Source organism: Chiloscyllium punctatum, chromosome 39, assembly GCF_047496795.1.
Source record: "Chiloscyllium punctatum isolate Juve2018m chromosome 39, sChiPun1.3, whole genome shotgun sequence".
Classification (NCBI taxonomy): Eukaryota; Metazoa; Chordata; class Chondrichthyes; order Orectolobiformes; family Hemiscylliidae; genus Chiloscyllium; species Chiloscyllium punctatum.
In genome coordinates, this window is record NC_092777.1 from 55391807 (window position 1) to 55410423 (window position 18617).

The 18617-nt window shown below is 39.2% G+C and overlaps 1 protein-coding gene across 1 annotated transcript in view; it reads left to right on the top strand.

Moving 5' to 3' along the window:
- Positions 1-18617, top strand: part of rptor (regulatory associated protein of MTOR, complex 1) — a 392084-nt gene that overhangs the window by 85604 nt on the left and 287863 nt on the right. The window contains exon 4 of the mRNA XM_072558758.1: positions 12981-13139. Within this exon, the coding sequence (XP_072414859.1) occupies positions 12981-13139 (159 nt within the window). The remainder of the gene's footprint in view (positions 1-12980; positions 13140-18617) is intronic.

The following is an 18617-nucleotide window of genomic DNA, read 5'->3' on the forward strand; positions in this document are numbered from 1 at the left end:
GCAATTAAATACAGTTAGCGAAGTTACAGAAAACGCGAGGCTCTCAGCAAGTCCAGCAACTTAACATAGAATAGTTGAGCTTTGTTGAAAGATACTGACTTGTAATGCCAGTTCTCTTTCTATTTGAATCTATGCTGATTATCCTGTGTGTTTTTTGGAAATTTCTGGTTTTAATTCAACTTTCCCCCATCTTTGTGATATCTTGCTTTTGTAGTACTGCAATAAACATTGTCCTGTGTGTGGTGAGGTGCCGGAGGAGTTCACTATTGTTTAAATCCCACCACCACAAGTTGCAATGGTGTAGTTTAACCTCAGGGTCACCACACCTTAGGTGAGAAGAGAGGTTAAGAATGAGGGTCCTTCGTGGTAATTTGTTAGTTGAAGTTGAACCCATGCTGATGGTGTTGCTGAGTTTGCAAGCCAACTGTCCAACCAACTCGACCCCTGCATAACATAGTTTCATATATATGTTTATCTCTCTAAACATTCCCAAGTCACATACTTACATGCCATGCGCAAACATGCATGTGTGCTCACTCTCTCTTCAGGAATAAGTAAAATAAACAGATTTCTCTGCTAAGATTGGCTTTCTGAAAAAAACTGATGAGTAGGTTGTTCTCAAAGGCAATACACTGAAGCAATGGATGTTTCTGACCTGGTTGCTCTTTCTGCACATGTGGCCAAGTCACTTTTCACGCATGATTTTGCACATACACCTTGCTCAGTAAGTACAATCATGACGTTATTTCAATTACCCTTTCAAAAGAACAAATATAAGTTTCATGTTTAAACAATGTAGAGGGACTTCTTTCCAGAACTGGCACCTTGTACATAGCAAGTTTTCCTTCAACTCAGTTTGGTCTTAACTGGCATCCCTCCAACTGAACCAGAGCAAACAATAACCTTTTTTAAAAAAACAACAGCAGGGATCATTTATAAGGAGCTTGATTTTAAAAAAGACACTATAGTCTGCAGTGAATTTTCAATGACCTCTTTTAAAGAAACCATTCTGGGTATGTCCACAAAAGCTGAAATAAATTGTTTTCCACAATCCTTCAGAACCTAAGCCCTGCAAGCAGTATTAAATATAAAGTGACTTCATAATGGTGGTCAGTAACTTGTTCACCTGGTTCTCTGGAAAGTGAAATAAACTATAGTGCTCAACAAAGTTCTCTTTCAAAGAAAATGCTGCCGGCACAGTGTGCTTCCTACTCTTCAGCACATTGTGTCATTCAGTACTTATTTGCAAGTCTGAGAGAGCAACTAATTCCAGAGTGACAGGAAGTCCCTCTTTTAACCACCTGATCCTTTTGATGTAGGTTTTCAGCCAACTCTCTGATTAAAGTTGATAGAATGTGCTAATATAACTCATATGCATAAAGTGTAGGTGTTCTGAAGTGTAAGGGCTAGGCTTGGTGCTGTTAAGTACTGAATTATGAATGAGCAATTTCATCTGCACAACTTCTTGCAAGCAGCTGAGTGTAATGCAACATTAATTGTTGGCAATCAGTCACTTTAAACACTCAGGATCTTCTGTGCTGGTGTTGCAAACTTACATGCATCAGTGCTTAGGCTATTGTGTCATCAATTCTACACAGCAGCAGGTTGTAGTCTAACAGGTCTATTTGGAAGCACTAGCTTTCAGAGTGGCACTGTGAAAGCTGGTGCTTCCAAATAAACCTGTTGGACTATAACCTGGTGTGTGTTTTTTTTAACTTGGTCCACCCTGAGAATGTGTATAAGGTATGAGCAGGTAGAGAAAGAGTTAAGTTTAGGGTTGCGTGACAAAGGCTCAGCTCGCACGACTTTGTTTACTGCAAGTTCTTATCTGGTCAGTGATGTGCTAGAGGCAAAGGTAGTGGCTTAATGAGGTAAAGAACATCCATTGTGTAATGCCAGTTAACGAGATGCAGAACATCTGTTGTGTAATGCCAGATGGCTTAATCTTTACTGATGCTTGCTGATTGTAACAGTCATCCAGTCAAGAAAATGTTGCCTAATTTGAATGCTGCTCTCTGTAAGTGACTATATAATTCCTTAAGAATCTGTTGTTTGAGAGAAGACAGAGAACTCATGTCTTTGTTTCCGTGGTCGATCGCGCTCTCTCCAGGGCTGTGTCTGAGTGTTTGCTTCGACTGACACGGAAACGGGACAACAATATTGGCAAGCCAGGTAGGACTCAAAATGAATAGTTATAATCGGATGGTGTCAGCGATTGCTAGGAACGCCAGTATCTCGAGATGGATGGGCCCGCAAGTTATTATTTTAAACCTTGGTCCCTCTCGATATTCCTGTGTTGGAAATGATCCCCTCGTTCAATTGCTTTCTATTCTGCAGACTCCTCGAATATAATTAGTTCAGTTGAGATATGCAGGCAAACTGGGGTCCGAGTCCCCAGGGCTTTAGCTGGGGTCCGAGTACCCTAGGTAAAACTGGGTTGAAGTTCCCTGGAAAAAGGAGTGTCTGAGTGTTTGCTTCGACTGATATGGAAACAGATTTTGGCTCAGGTGGTAGGTACACACTTGCAATGTGACTAGAGAACCAATTTATCTCTAGTCTTTGAGTAATGTCATGCTGACTGACAAATCTTGGAACAAGCTCCATGTTTTTGTTTATTTGCAGTGTTTGGAGTTAACAGTAGGTCACTCATATGCTATGCTGCATCTATATCTACATTACTTAACTTTCAACTTAATGTGATCCAGAAAATGGATTTATAGGCATTGGGCTGGTGACACAGGAAATGTTGAAGTTTCAGTATCTAATAAAGCTGGCTGTGGATCATAACTATTCACCTTTAGAAGGTGGCCTCCAGATTAAGTTTGAAGTGGAGGTGGGTGGAAGTGGATTCACTTTTTTGTGATCACTGTCAACACTGCATTTGAAACTTAGCTAGTTAGTGGGAGATAGCATGGAGCAAGGTGGCACTAAGCACACGGACACACAATGGCCGCCGAGCCATCAGTTGGCCACTTGACACATAAGATGGCCGCGGCCAGACCATAATATGGAGAGAAACAGCAAAGCAAATCCAGGCACTGTCTGGTACCACCAAAATGCCAGCACAATGCACTCTCAACCTAGTTGATTAGTTTAAGTTAGGTGGGGGAGAGAATACACTTGGGTAATGTACACTGCCCTCCAAAGTGTCTGGGTAGAGCCAACATCTTTGATAGAAATGCTAACAGCTTGATATGGACTCAGTGCAAAGTGCTAATAGTTGGGGCTGCAGTAATCATCCTCAGGAAGAGCGATTAACGTCCATTACTATAACAATAGACTTTCACGCAGACATTGAAACTGACAATATCTGCACTGAAACTAACAACAAACCACGCTGAAATTAACAAAGGCTGCGTTGGAATTGACAATGACTATCAAAATTATCAATGATTCTGCAATGATTACCATAAACAAATCATGTTCCAAAGACGATAATCTCATGACTGACCTATTGTATCGCAAGATGTATAAAAGTCTGTTCACATATGCTCCGGGTTGAGAGGAGACTCTCAGCTGACCACTGTGCTGTTGATGTCTTTGTCTCTCCAGAGCTCCGATTATTTCCTTGTACAATAAACTCTGTCATTGAACCCTGACTCTGACTCCGAAACTGGTGATTTTTCACCAGAACAGGGATATAATTTGTGGCATATCTGACCATGGCTCCTTAACAGTAAATGAACTAATCTGCTTCAGGATATTATTTTGGTAATGAGTTGTTCTGAAATGGTTGTAATCTTGAATAGTGGAAGGCAGGAACGCCTATGACCAATTCAAACAGTCTTAACCAATTTCACTGATTTTTAATCTTTAGAAGGCTTCTGAAGATGAGTGAGTCCTGCTGCTTCAGGTTGATACAGTTTATTTGGTGCTCCACAGCATAAAGTATTCCAAAAAGATTATTTGGATGCAAGCTGAGCAAATATAAAGTTGCAATCATTTTTTCTTTAAATCCTGCTTTGAATGTGGAGCGGAACAGTATAGTGAAGCATCAGTTGAAATGTATTGAGTAACACATCAGATTAAATATATCGTGATGTGTTACTGGTTTAGAATTCTTATGAAAACATGCTTTACAATGCATGTTGTAGTCTGGAACTAGTGATAGTGATTGTTGAGACTCCAACAGTCTTTCTGTCACATGGTTGACTAGGAATCTCTCCTCCACTTACCACTTGCTTTTAGAATGTGTTGGAAGGATTTGGTGATTAGTATTCAACCTGATTGGCTGTGTTATGAAACCACCGCTTTTGGCTGCCAAGTCCTCAGGTAGGACTTCAGCTTAGAGGCAGGGGCAGTACCTACTGCATCAAAGGTCACTATAAATTCATGCTCTAATGCAAATCATTTGTGTTGTGGGCAGATTCTTACATGTTTGACTCCTGTTGAAGTTGCTAGTTCCTGGGCATCTGCCGATGAATTGTTGAACATGGGATTCAATCCGGCATTTTTATTGTGTTCTGGAGCTCATTTTAAAAAAAAACCTCCTTTTGTTCCCTAACGAGCCATGAATATTGCTTTTGATTTTTAACTAATGTTACACTCTTAAGTGACAATTGAATTTTGTATGGTTAAGGAAGTTCCGTTTTTTAATAGATTTCTTAAATTATAAAGGTCTGCCTGGACAAATATATTAATCAAATTCAGGCCTACAGGATTGGCAGATTCATTGGATTAGAATGGTGTGGTAGGAAGGTTGAGCCTATGACCTTGGAAAAGGAATGGTGGAAATAGGAAAGAGAAATCTTCAAGAATGAACTTAAGGGTGGAGAAAAATGGCTGAAGGAGTGGTAATTAATGATCAGTTGGGTGTCCTTTTTATGGAAGAGGGTCACAGTAGAAGTAGCAAGTGTGAGCCTATATCTGTAATTTCTTCTCTGATCTGACCTGAGTCATGTTTAGCTGAACCTCTTGTTTCACAAAACTCAGAACTTAACTCTTTCCCTACCTACTCATACCCTATACACGTTCTCCATCCCGCCTTTTATCATTTCATGATAACCACTGAGATGGCACTACCAGCTTTCATAAGACTCTGACAGCCAGTATTTAAGCAAGTTATTGACATACAGCATGCAATGATTCTAACAACAAATACTACTGATCCGTTACAGTAATTAGAGTTTGAAGAATCCTCCCATGTGGAAAGAAAATTCACCAGTAAAATTCTTAAATCCATATCCCTAGGTGACCACTCTGGCCCTTCCAAGTCGAGTGGAAACAAGCTAGTTCTCTAAAATCTCCTTTAGTAAAGTCCAACTGGATAAAATTGAGTGTTCTTGCATCACTCCTTGGAAAAATCTGATTTCTTGGATAAGGGCAGTTAAATGCTTCACAAGACTGACGAGACTTCCATCCTTGTAGAGGTGCTTCAGATCGAGGATACCAGCGCATCAGAGTGTGCAGTGCAGCAACAGCAGGCTAGGTGAATGGAGCACTCCCTGCTGTTTCTGCTCCCCCTCCGCTTTCAAATGTAACAAAGCCAACTGGCTGTTGTGATGTAAGCTTGATCAGTGAGCCATCATATCCCAATAGTGATCGAAAAAGAAGGTAAAGCTCACATGGTTTAATGTCCATGGGAAGCCCACTGACAAAAAGTGTGCTGACCTCCTCTTCACTGTTGTTAATGTCTTTACTTTTTGTGCTCGTGACTGGGGAGCTGATTGAATCCATTACATCAGGTTGTGGATGGGTGGGCAGTGGTCCAAAGGCAGGCTTTACCTGTGAATGGAGAAACTCTGGAGAAGATGTTAGCTGCTGAAAGTATTTTTGCTTTTCCCCTCTCATTCCTTCCTTGCCAAGGTGATTATCAGTATGAACACAGTCACACATTTCACTAAATTGTGTCTGCCTATTTCAGCATTCTTATTTGTCTTGAAGTCTGTTACTCTGTTCACTATTAATAACATTATCAAGTTTTATACAATCCATAAACTTCTAAATTGTACTGCCTAAACAATTCAGTCAATTATAAACAACAATCAGTGATCCTAAAATCAAACCAACGGAGGACCCCATTCAGCTTATTCAAAAATAATTTTCCTTTAATAAATTAATACTTGGCTAATGTGAAAGCTGCCAGGAAAAGTATTTTAAAAGTCTGGAACAGCAAGAAAACAGCAAAATGTTTCCTGTGCTTTAACAATTGAAGAGGCAGTTTCAGTTCAGATTTAAATTTGAAATATTCATGGGAAACAAATGCTGTATATTTTAAAATATGTTCTCCAAATGAAACTTCCAAAATAAAACAGTCGGAATTTCAGTTGCAACTTGTGGTAGAGATAATCGTTCTCTGAATTTGCAGTGTGAAGGAGGCCAATGAAGTCTTAATAATCATAAACATAATTTAAACAGCTGAGCCTCAAGTTCTGATATTCTCTTGAATCTTAACAAAACATCAGACCAAAAATTCACTCTTCTTTTTATGAACACTCTGCATTAAAAACACAGCAGCAGCAAAGATATTATAATACAATACTCTCATCTGGCTAAAGCATGACCACTGATACAATTTTTTAAAAACAGGCATTTTAGAATTTGAAACAACTCTGGCTCAAGGCATTCAATCAATTTGTTTTAAGGTTATAAGTTTGATAATTTTAAAAAGGGCATGATGTTGTGAAAATTCAATGTAAAATCAAAATCTGTCCCATTACATAGCCCACAAAACACATTGAATGAGATCTTGATTCAAACAAGGCAAAACAGTTACTTAAAAGGATTTTGCGAACCAGTATTTTAACAAACCAAACTTTTTAAGCATCAAACACTCTCAGCATGGCACAATGTACATTGAAACTTTCATTTCTCAACCCAAGTATTAATACAACCCTAATTTCAGTATTTCTCGTTATTTAGTTTTTTTTTGCATCCTCTCACTGAAACCACATGTGTAAGAAGAGAAAGCCCTTGCAGCGGACGATGTGACACCATAATCCCAGCCCCACACTTCCCCCAGAGCAAAGACTCGCAGTGCCTCATATTTTGCCACTAGGGGACCTTAACCCTTTTTACACTTTACTTCTCATGGGAGCCCGGATCCCACTTCAACACGGAGAGTCCGGACCCCAGCACAGTGCGGAGGACTCGAACCTCAAATCAACGTACCCAGTAGACTCAAACCCCAATACCTCAAGGACTCGAACCTCAACCAAACCCACTCCAGGGAACCTGAACCCCAGAACAGCACAGGGGACTCTAACCGCAATCTCACCCTCCATCCCAGGGGGCTCGAACCCCAGGTACTGTGCAGAGGACATGAACCTCAATCACCTCACCCCCCCCTCACCCCCGCGCACCCAAATGCAGCAGAGAGGACTTGAACCTCTGCCTGCCAATGCACTTGTGAAACTGTGTCTCGCGACTGAACTAATTATCATTCAAGGAATCCGTGGAATAGAGAGCGATCGAGCAAGGGGACCGTCTCTGGTACGTAAGAATATTGAGAGGGACCAAGATTTAAAATCTTAACTTGTGGATCCGTCCGTCTCAAGACAGCAATAATCCAGGTGGCATGATTGAAACTATCTGTTTGGATCCTGCCAACTATGCTAATATTGTCGTCCTGGTAGCCCCCCCTCAGTCGAAGCAAAATGCTCAAACTGTGGTTTTACCTCCTTCATCTTTATTCTGTGCCCTGGAGAGAGAGAGAGAGAGAATGATCGCTGATGTGCACAGAGACATGAGTACTCTGTCTTCTCTGGAATAGCAGTTTCTCAATGAACTATTTCATCATTTTACAGGGAGGAGCATCTAGATAGGGCAACATACATATTAATTGGGTGACAGTTACAGTCAACAAGTATCAACAGTAAAGATTAAACCATCTGCTCTAACACAATAAATAACTGGCTTCACATAATGAATACTTTTCACCTTGTTAAACTGACCTCATGTACTGAATGCTACCTTATCTTGTTAATGTAATGTAATGAATGCTTTTCCACCTTGTTAACCCATTTCCCTTGTCTCCAGCATCCCATTGTTAACTGTAAGTTCTTATCTGATCTGAGTCATGCTCAGCTGAACCCCTTGTTTTACAAAACTCAGAACTTAACTCTTTCCCTACCTACTCATACCCTATACATATTCTTGATACCTAGAAATTGAGTGCTGGACAGTGAGTTTAGTATTCTGCCTGACGTGCATTGTTATGCTGTCTGTGAACCAAAGTGTCTACCTTTTCAATGTCACTATTCAGGTCATATTTGCAAATTGACTCACTTGGACAACAGCAGAGCAACCATGGTATTGTGCTCAAATGGCAGCAACTAGACTTTTGTCCTCCGCATAACTAGGATGGTCATGTTGCCTTGGAACTTTAGTAAAGCCATTGCCGGAATAGATATGAGACCAATCCAGTGAGATGGCATAACTGTAATAAGAATTTAGAGTGTGCAGGATAACCACTGGCAGTCATCTCCAAACGAACTTGATCTTTTTGTTGTTTATGGCACACTTTGAGAGAATTTCATATGTTAATGGTTAACTGGTGTTTGGAGTATATTACAATAATCTCCCATGAGTAGGAAATTGTGCTGTATGTGCAAAGTTAAATTAGAATATTCATTTACATGCTTCTGGGTCTTCTGCATTACTCATTCGAGATGTACACTGGTTCCGTTAGTATAGATTTCCAGTTTAGTTGGGTTTTGTGTAGAATTGACTTACTTTTATGCAACCACTTTGTGCTGACTTCATCGTTAATTTTGAGGCACAAAATTAACAATTCGCACAATAATGCCAATAAGTCGAGGTATAAAATTGGTTTTAAGCAATAATTGTAAATCATTTCTGTTCACCTAATGTCGTATTCCAATTTACCACTTTATGCTTAGGGAAAAAACTCATTTAAAATAAACTTGAGTTCTGTTGTATTCATGTTTTAGAGACATTCAAAAATTATGTGCTATGATTCATCCATTAACACTCACCTGGGCCGCAAACACTGCTCTTCAAAACTCAGCCCCTCATTTGATCCGTGGATCGTTGTATTTTGATTCAGGTCTGCATTATAAGTGGGCGTTGAACCTTAATGGTTGACCAAATGTTTTCCTGAGGTATGTAAAGCATAATTGTCTCAAGTAATGAAGCTTAAATTCTACATGGCATATGTTTGTGTACTGGGAAAGATTTTTCAAAGAAAACTTCTGTTCAATTTGGACAATAACTTGTGTGTATCATATTGCATGGGATTCATTTATCCTAAAACTCTATGCCTGTAAATCTCCAAAAGGATTTCACATGAAAAAAGTGGTTAATAGAGTAGTTGGAGGAAGGGGAAATGGTGGCAGAGGGTCCTCAGGAGATGGTTTAAGGCATGATCAAATGTCTGTTATGAGAGATTTAATGATGGTTAGAAGACAAATACATTATTCAGAGAGGCTGAAAGCAAGAGTATCAACATGTTGATTGAATGGTTTAAAGTCATGCTGCAAATGACAGTTTGTTGCTTACATTGAGGGCAAGATCCATGAATTTTTTTAAGCTTTATTCTAGATATACTGGTCAATGTATGCATGTTGCTATGCTAAATACTCAAATGGTGTGTACTTTATAGGTTTACTGGACTAAACATTTGGTAGATGGTAATGTAAGTGGCTTTGTCTATTATCTATCTTCTAAAGACTTCATACCAGAAAAGTTCACTAAACTTTCATTGTAAGTTCATGAATAATCTTGATTTTTGTGAAAAAAAACCCCTGCATACGTTATGTTGATGTTGGAGTGCTGGGCAAATTAACATGTAATTTTAATAAAGTCTTCATTCTGGGATTGACTAGAATACATGTTAATTATAATATTGCTGATTATGATGCCACTTAAACCTAGGCATACCTCTGAGGAAGAAGGCTCAGGTTCAAGTACCCTCAGAGGTGTGAACTAATGTAATTGAAGAGATTGATTTAAAATATCCATTGTTTACACAGTTGTACTTCCAAATGATTTGCACAAAAAGCCCATTAGTCTAGTATAAATATCTGAAAGGGCGTTAGTGATTAAGAAATGTATTGAAGATGACCTATTTTAAAAGTCATCAGGCAATGCTTAAGTTGTTGCCTTGACTCCTCCATTTGTTTTTAAGTTAGTTCACAGTTCCGATAGACAATAGATGCATGCATTATGTTCTGGTGATTAGGAAAACATGGATGAGTAGCTGAGCATTAGTTTGAAAGTGAGCATCAATGGAATGTTGAGTAGTTTGGAGGAACATTGAAATTGTGAAGACCTCTGTAAGCGTTAGAGAAAAGAGTTATATAGATCCCTACAGACATTAAAATGGGTTTAGTTTTAATACTTTTTTCTAATTAACCTGCTCAGCAGTGTTATTGTACACCTCTGGAACAGGTTGTATTTGAGCCCAGATCTCCTGGCTCGGAAGTAAAGACATCGCAACTGTCCTACAAGAATCAACTATGTATTTACTATTGGGAAACCATAATACAGATCAGCAACTCCACTGATTCATTCCATTGCTACACACTTTCACCCACTCCAACATTTCACTGTCATGATACCCCCTTCGTTGGACTGTCATTTCCAAACCTTTCCTAAGCATCCTTTTCAGTCTCATTTGTCCTGTTTTCTGTCACACTACGACCTCTCACTTCTGTCCAATCTTAATCCACTTCCAAGGATATTTTTTGCCAATCTTTTATCATATTCCTGATCTGTTTCTTCCTGGTTTGTGCCTTTGGGATTTTTCTTTTTGCATTAACTATGATATGGTTTAAAGCTGTTGATTAAAGTTAAGCAATTTAAATAGGACAGCACAGAAGACATTTATTCATTTACAGTGTAAGTATTTTAAATTAATTGACTTTGAAGGGGCGAATATGGACAAATGATTTTGGTGCTTTGACACACCCACAGTTTGCTCCTTCATGTTGGCTGGAAGCAACTTTATTTTCATAATTCAACCCTCTGGATTATTTAAATATATTTATAACATTTTTAAAGTTTTGAGCTTTTTTTTAACTATTTCTAAGTTGGAAGGGTCTGAGTATTTTGCTAGATGAGGCCAAGATGAATACAATCTCATTTTAGAGTAATAGAGTCATACACCATAGAAACATGTGCTTCAGCTCACTATGTCTGTGTCGACCAATGAACTCCAAACTGCACTAATCCCATTTACCTGCACCTGGATCACAGCCTGTTGGGCCCTGGCATTTTAAGATGTTGCTTAAATGTTGTGAGATTACCTGCATCCACCATCCTCTCAGGCAGCACATTGCATATATCTCCTACCTTCTGGGTGAATGTTTGTTTTCAGATCTCTAAACCATATACTCAACACCTTAAAACTTATGCCTTCTGGTCTTAGACATGTCTGCCATGGCGAAACGATTCTCACAATCTACTGTGTCTCTGGTAATTTTGTGTACCTCAATCAAATCCCATCCTGAGCTTCCTCTGCTCCAGTGGAAAAAAACCCAGCCAATCCACTCTCCTCATAACTGAGTCCTTTCATTCCAGACAGCATCCTGGTGGATCTCCTCTACACACACTCCAGAACAGTAATGACCTTCCAGTAATGTTTTATCAAGTTGCAACAACACTCGTTCCTATATTCGGTGCCCTGGCTAATGAAGGCAAGCAGCCCTTATGCTGCTTCCACCACATGTCTACCTGTGTTAACACCTTTAGATATCTGTGGACTCGTGCACCAAGGTTCTGTTGTTCCTCCGTGCTCCTTGGACCCCTTCCCTTGATAGTCCTTTTAAAATATACTTTTCACAGTTACTAGGGCTAAATTCCATCTGGCATCACTCTGCCCAATTTACCAGCTGATCAATCTCAGACTGTAACCTGACACCATTCTCACAATCAATAGCACCACCAGTTTTCATATCATCTACAAACTTACCAATTATATTTGCTATATTCACATACAAGTTGTTAATAGACATAACAAACAGCAAGGGTCCTAGCAACAATTCCTGTGATAGATTGCTGTCATTAGCTTCCAATCGCAAACACAACCCTCCATTGTCAACAATTGTCTCCTATTTGTAAGCTAATTTTGGATCCATTTTACCAACATTGGATCCCATGGACTGTTAGCTTTTGGGCCAATCTTTCATGTGGTACCCTAGCAAAGGCCTTACTGAAGTCCATGTGAACCACATCAACTGTACTACCCTCAGCAATATATTTAGACGCCTTTTCAAAAAGCTAAATTAAATTAGTCAAACTGGCTCTTCCTCTAACAAATCCGTGCTGACTATCTCTGTACAATCCCTGACTTTCCAAGTGTTGATCATCCTGTCTTCGGAATTTTTTCCAATAATTTCTCCACCACTGATGTCAGATTATCTGGTCTGTAATTAGTTGGCTTATCCCTGCTGCAGCCTTGAGCAAGGGAATTGTATTAGCTATCCTCCAGTCGTCCGGCACTTCACCTGTGGCCAGCAAAGTATTAAATATGTGTTTTGAAAGGCACCAAGAATTTGCTGAGAGTAATGCATTGCTGCAAAGATGCCTTTTATCACTTGATACATATGCGATTCCTCTTAAATCAGCAAAAATTCAAAGCTCTCGGCACTGTTGGCTGCAGGATATCTTTAGCAACAGTACCAAAGTAGTTCAGTATGCATATATTCAAGTAAATGATTAAATTTTAGAAATCTGTAACATTCTAAAAGGTGATGTGAAAGGTGTTACACTTTTCTCTCCTAGAAATGTACGGCTTCATGGTTTCGCTTCATAGTTTCACTTCATGCACCTGATTGCTTGCTGTTTGCAACTAGAATCTTAATTTGTCCATGGTGTAAAGCAGAGCACTTAATCTAGTATGCATTGGGGATAATCTTGCTTAAACCTTGGTGATAACAGATTGCCTGGAAATTGTACAGTTTCTTACACCCCTGATTGTACTCTGTATTTAAAAAAAAATAATTTGTGATCTCAACTTGATTTTATAAATTTTGCTTTTTCTCTTAAATCTTATTAATAAATTTGTTTTCTTTCAACAGGCCAGGTATAAGCAAAGCTTGGATCCAACAGTGGATGAAGTTAAAAAACTTTGCACCTCTCTGAGACGCAATGCTAAGGAAGAGCGTGTGCTTTTCCATTACAATGGACATGGAGTGCCAAGACCGACAGTGAATGGCGAAATCTGGGTATTCAATAAGGTAACCAATACTTCTGTCCAGTTTATCATGCTTATGTTAAATGCCGGTATTGCAAAGGATTATAGAATCCTTATAGTGTGGAAACAGGCCATTTGGCCCACTGACTCTCTGAAGAGCATCCCACTCAGACCCATCTGTAAGTCTGCATTTCCTATGGCTGATCCACCCAGACTGCATATCCCTGCAGACTATGGGCAATTTAGCACTGCCAATCCACCTGACCTGCGCACCTTTGGACAATGGAAGAAAACCCGAGTACCCGGAGGAAACTCACGCAGACACTGGGAGAATGTGCAAACTCCTCACAGATAGTCACCTGCAGATGAATTCAAACCCATCTCCCTGACGCTGTGTTGCAACAGTGCTAACTACTGAACCACCATGCTACCCCATATCTGGTATTAAATCCTAACATTGCTATTGTATTCCATCTTGAAAGTAGCAGATGTTAGGAGTGTTATATCAAGGAGAATTTTTAAAAAAATTTGTTCTTCATAATTGATATATAAAAGTTGTAGTTAGAAGATAATTGCTATTTCTTGGTGTTACCACAAAGAATTCGAGTATGTAGACTGTCAAAGCCAGACAAATATAGGCTGGAAGCATCGACATTTTCTAATCAACTTGTTCAGAGATATTATGACACACTTTAGGAGCAGATGGAACTTGAACCCATGCCTTCTGGCTCAGAGATAGGGACACTGCCATTGCACACTAATAGCCCCCAGGCTGGATGGGCAGAGTCAATCATCAGGAATACCAGCTGCGAAATTTGAATGAACTAATTATGAACTTAAATGGATTTTTTATTTCTTGAGCTTGGATGGCTTTGAAGTCAGTGAGTGACACATGATATTGTATGGAATAAGTTGTAATTATTTAACGTATTAAAGTGATTTGTTTTTAAAAGTGTGCGAATTGCAAGAGAATGGTATTGTTGTCCATCTTTCTAGCCATGTGCTCTAATGTATCCTAATCAGTAAATAATATTTTGAGGACTTGGTTACACTTTGGATTTGTAAAAATCCAGTTTCATCAGAACAGATTGAAGGTTATAAATTGTTTCCCTCCACAGATGCTGTATAACCCGCTAAATGCTTTGAGCATTATTTTGTTCCTGTTGCAGATTGTAGCGTCAGCAGAATTTTACATACGTATTCCCTGCAGTTTCCCACATTTCTAATTCTAAATTTTTGTTTTATTTTGACTTGGGTGAATAAGTTGATACAAAAACAATGGATGAAACGTTAGAACTCGTCTCTCTACATGATGACATTGCTTCATGTAGATTGCTATAAAGAAAGTATCATTGGGGAGACCCTGGCCTTTTGAAGAGTGTGCTGTAACATGCAAGATAAACTGTTTTAAAGGAGAGATTGGAAAGGAATGTGATTAATGAGATTTTGAACTGGAAGTTATTTGTTCTTTGGAGTGGGCTTAATCTTCCATTGTGATCATATGGATTCTTTGTATCCTTGATGGCTTATGTTTGGGATAGCATTTCCTACAGCTTTAGTTTTCACAAATCAGGACAGGATTAGTCTGGCTTATAGCTCAGAAACCAACAAAAAATACATATAACCTTTATCAAAGCATCTCACAATCTCAAGGTCATGTTTCTTTCTCAATATAATGTATCAAGAGAAAAATACTTTTAATTTTAATACTTTAAACTTGTAACTTTAAAACCAAGCCCGATCATAAACATTTTGGAAACTGCAACCAGAATTCAGGTTTGCTGCTGATTTAATAACTAATTTTAGGAATGGTGCATTAATAGAAATGATCTTTTAGTAGGAATTATTGAATTGGAGCAGTTTGCATACTGTAATCAGCAGAAGTCTGAGAGTGCTAGACTCACCACATAGTGTTACAGAACGGAGGAATAAATAAATGACATGCTTCATATAGGTTGTTATAATGAAAGCATCATTGGGGAGAATGTGGTCTTTTGTTGGAGAATACACTAAACTTGCAAAATAAATTATATTAAATGAGAGGTTGGAAGGGAATGTGATTAATAAAATAGTTAACTGGAAGTTACTTGCTATTTGGAGTGGGTTTAACCTGATATGATCATGGGTCCGATTATGAATATAGCACAGTTTTAGAATTTGTATGTGCATGTTATTATGGAGAGATTTAATTGACCTAGCTGCATGTTTAACTTGAGGATAATTAGAATATTTAATTTGCTTTCAACAATACAATTACACCTTTCAAGTAAGACTTTATAAAGCTTAAAATTTGCAGAGTTTGGATTGAAATTATCTACGTGATTTTGACTGCATGTATTTCTAAATATCAGGGGTAAGTCAGCCAAGCTGATATGCAGATTTTTCCATTGACTTGAACATTTTATTGGATGTTTTGGTATTCAGTAATTTTGTCGTCACCTTTTGTATTTTTGAACAAATACTATTCCAAAGTCATCCAATTGAAATCTCTTTCCAATGGTCAAGGTATTCCGATGTATAAGAGAAGCTTACTGGATAAATCCTAAAGCTATTGAAATATGTTTATGGAAATAGTAAAACTGTTGTATGCTGAAGAAGGATGAAGGTATAGTTTTCTGAAGTTTGGCCATCTGTATAGCTAGGATCTGGATTGTATTGTCAAGATATATTGCATTTCAGTTTAAACTATTTTATGTTACAAAAATGGGAGCTATTTTTAAAAGTTTTGTGTGGCATTTTGGTAATAGGAACTAATGAAGTAAGAACCATTGTGAAAATGTCAAATAAGCTGGGGTAATCTCTGGTTGTGAGGTTATACCAAAAGGGCATTCACTGAATATTTTACACTTTGGCGAATGGCAATAAATGCAAACACATGGCTTGCGGTAATCTAATATTCAAATTTTATGATCTCTAAAGATCAACAAATTTCTCAACTCAAACTTTAAATTTAATCTGCCAGGGATGTTACTCGACTGATAGAGCTGAACTGATTCTCTAAAAATCCCAGAATGGGAGTCATTTTGAAAGAGTCATTTTGCACAGTTGGAGCATTACAATTTTGCATTGTTTGCTTTACTCCTTTTCAGCCTTTAAATACAGAAATGCACAAATGCTACTTTTGTCTCACTGACTTATCAAGGCAGCTGTCCTTTTCTGATTTTCTGTAGATATTTAATTTTAATCAATATTGATCAGAATATTTTCTAAAGGCTACCTCGATGGGTTTTAAAGCTGTGAATACTATGATGTAGTACAATGATAGAGTTATAGAAATGTACAGCATGGAAAGAGACTCTTTGGTCCAACTTGTCCATGCTGACCAGATATCATAAATTAATCTAGTCCCATTTGCCAACACTTGGCCCATATCCCTCTAAACCCTTCCTATTCATATTTCCATCCAAATGTCATTAAATGTTGTTACTGAATTAAACTACACCACTTCATCTGGCAGCTCATTCCATACATGCATTAATGTAAATACATACATGTAAAGGGAGGTCATGCCTGACAAACCTGTTGGAATTTTTTGAAGAGGTAACAAGTAGGTTAGACCAGGGGAACCCAGTGGATGTGGTCTATCTGGACTTTCAAAAGGCCTTTGATAAGGTGCCACACGGGAGGCTGCTGAGCAAGGTGAGGGCCCATGGTGTTCGAGGTGAGCTGCTGGGATGGATTGAGGATTGGCTATCTAACAGAAGGCAGAGAGTTGGGATAAAAGGTTCTTTTTCAGAATGGCAGCCGGTGACGAGTGGTGTCCCACAGGGTTCGGTGCTGGGGCCACAGCTGTTCGCATTATATATTAATGATTTGGATGAGGGAACCGGGGGCATTCTAGCGAAGTTTGCCGATGATACGAAGTTAGGTGGACAGGCAGGTAGTACTGAGGAAGTGGGGAGGCTACAGAAGGATCTAGACAGGTTGGGAGAGTGGTCCAGGAAATGGCTGATGGAATTTAACGTGAGCAAGTGCGAGGTCTTGCACTTTGGCAAAAAGAATATAGGAATGGACTACTTTCTAAATGGTGAGAAACTTAATAAAGCCAAAGCACAAAGGGATCTGGGAGTGCTAGTCGAGGATTCTCTAAAGGTAAACATGCAGGTTGAGTCTGTGATTAAGAAAGCGAATGCAATGTTGTCTCTTATCTCAAGAGGGTTGGAATATAAAAGCAGAGATGTACTACTAAGACTTTATAAAGCTCTGGTTAGGCCCCATTTGGAGTACTGTGTCCAGATTTGGTCCCCACACCTCAGGAAGGACATACTGGCACTGGAACGTGTCCAGCGGAGATTCACACGGATGATCCCTGGAATGACAGGTCTAGCATATGAGGAACGGCTGAGGATACTGGGATTGTATTCGTTGGAGTTTAGAAGATTAAGGGGAGATCTAATAGAGACGTACAAAATAATACATGGCTTTGAAAAGGTGGATGCTAGAAAATTGTTTCTGTTAGGCGAGGAGACTAGGACCCGTGGACACAGCCTTAGAATTAGAGGGGGTCATTTCAGAACGGAAATGCGGAGACATTTCTTCAGCCAGAGAGTGGTGGGCCTGTGGAATTCATTGCCACGGAGTGCAGTGGAAGCCGGGACGCTAAATGTCTTCAAGGCCGAGACTGATAGGTTCTTGTTGTCTCGAGGAATTAAGGGCTACGGGGAGAACGCTGGCAAGTGGAGCTGAAATGCGCATCAGCCATGATTGAATGGCGGAGTGGACTCGATGGGCCGAATGGCCTTACTTCCACTCCTATGTCTTATGGTCTTATTACCCTCTGCATGAAAAAAGTTGCCCCATAGGTCCCTTTTATATCTTGTCCCCCTCAACCTAAACCTATGCTCTCTAATTCTGGATTCATCTACCCCAGGGAAAATACTTTGTCTGTTTACCCTATATATGGTCCTCATGATTTTAAAAACCTCTTTAAGGTCACCCCTCAGCCTCCAACATTCCAGGGAAAACTGCTGCAGCGTACCCAGCTTCTTCCTTTAGCTCAAACCCTCCAACCCAGACAACATCCTTGTAAATCTTTTCTGAACCCCTTCAAGTTTCACAACATCCTTCCGATAGGAGGGAGATCAGAATTGTAGTATTCCAAAAGTGGCCGATTGAAAGTCCCGTACAGCAATCACATGACTTCCCAAGTCCTGTGCTGAATGCTCTGACCAATAAAGGAAAGCATATGAAACACCTTCTTCACTATCCTATCTACCTGCGACTCCACTTTCAAGGAGCTATGAACCTGCATTCCAAGGTCTCTTTGTTCAACAACACTCCCTCGGACCTTATCATTAAATGTATAAGTCTTGCTCTGATTTGCCTTTCCAAAATGCAGCAACTCACATTTATCTGAATTAAATTCTATCTGTCACTCCTCAGCCCATTGGCCCATCTGATCAAGATCTCATTGTACTCTGAGGTAACCTTCTTCACTGTCCACTACACCTCCAATTTTTGTAAACTTACTAGCTATACCTCCTATGTTCACATTCAAATCATTTATATAAATGACGAACAG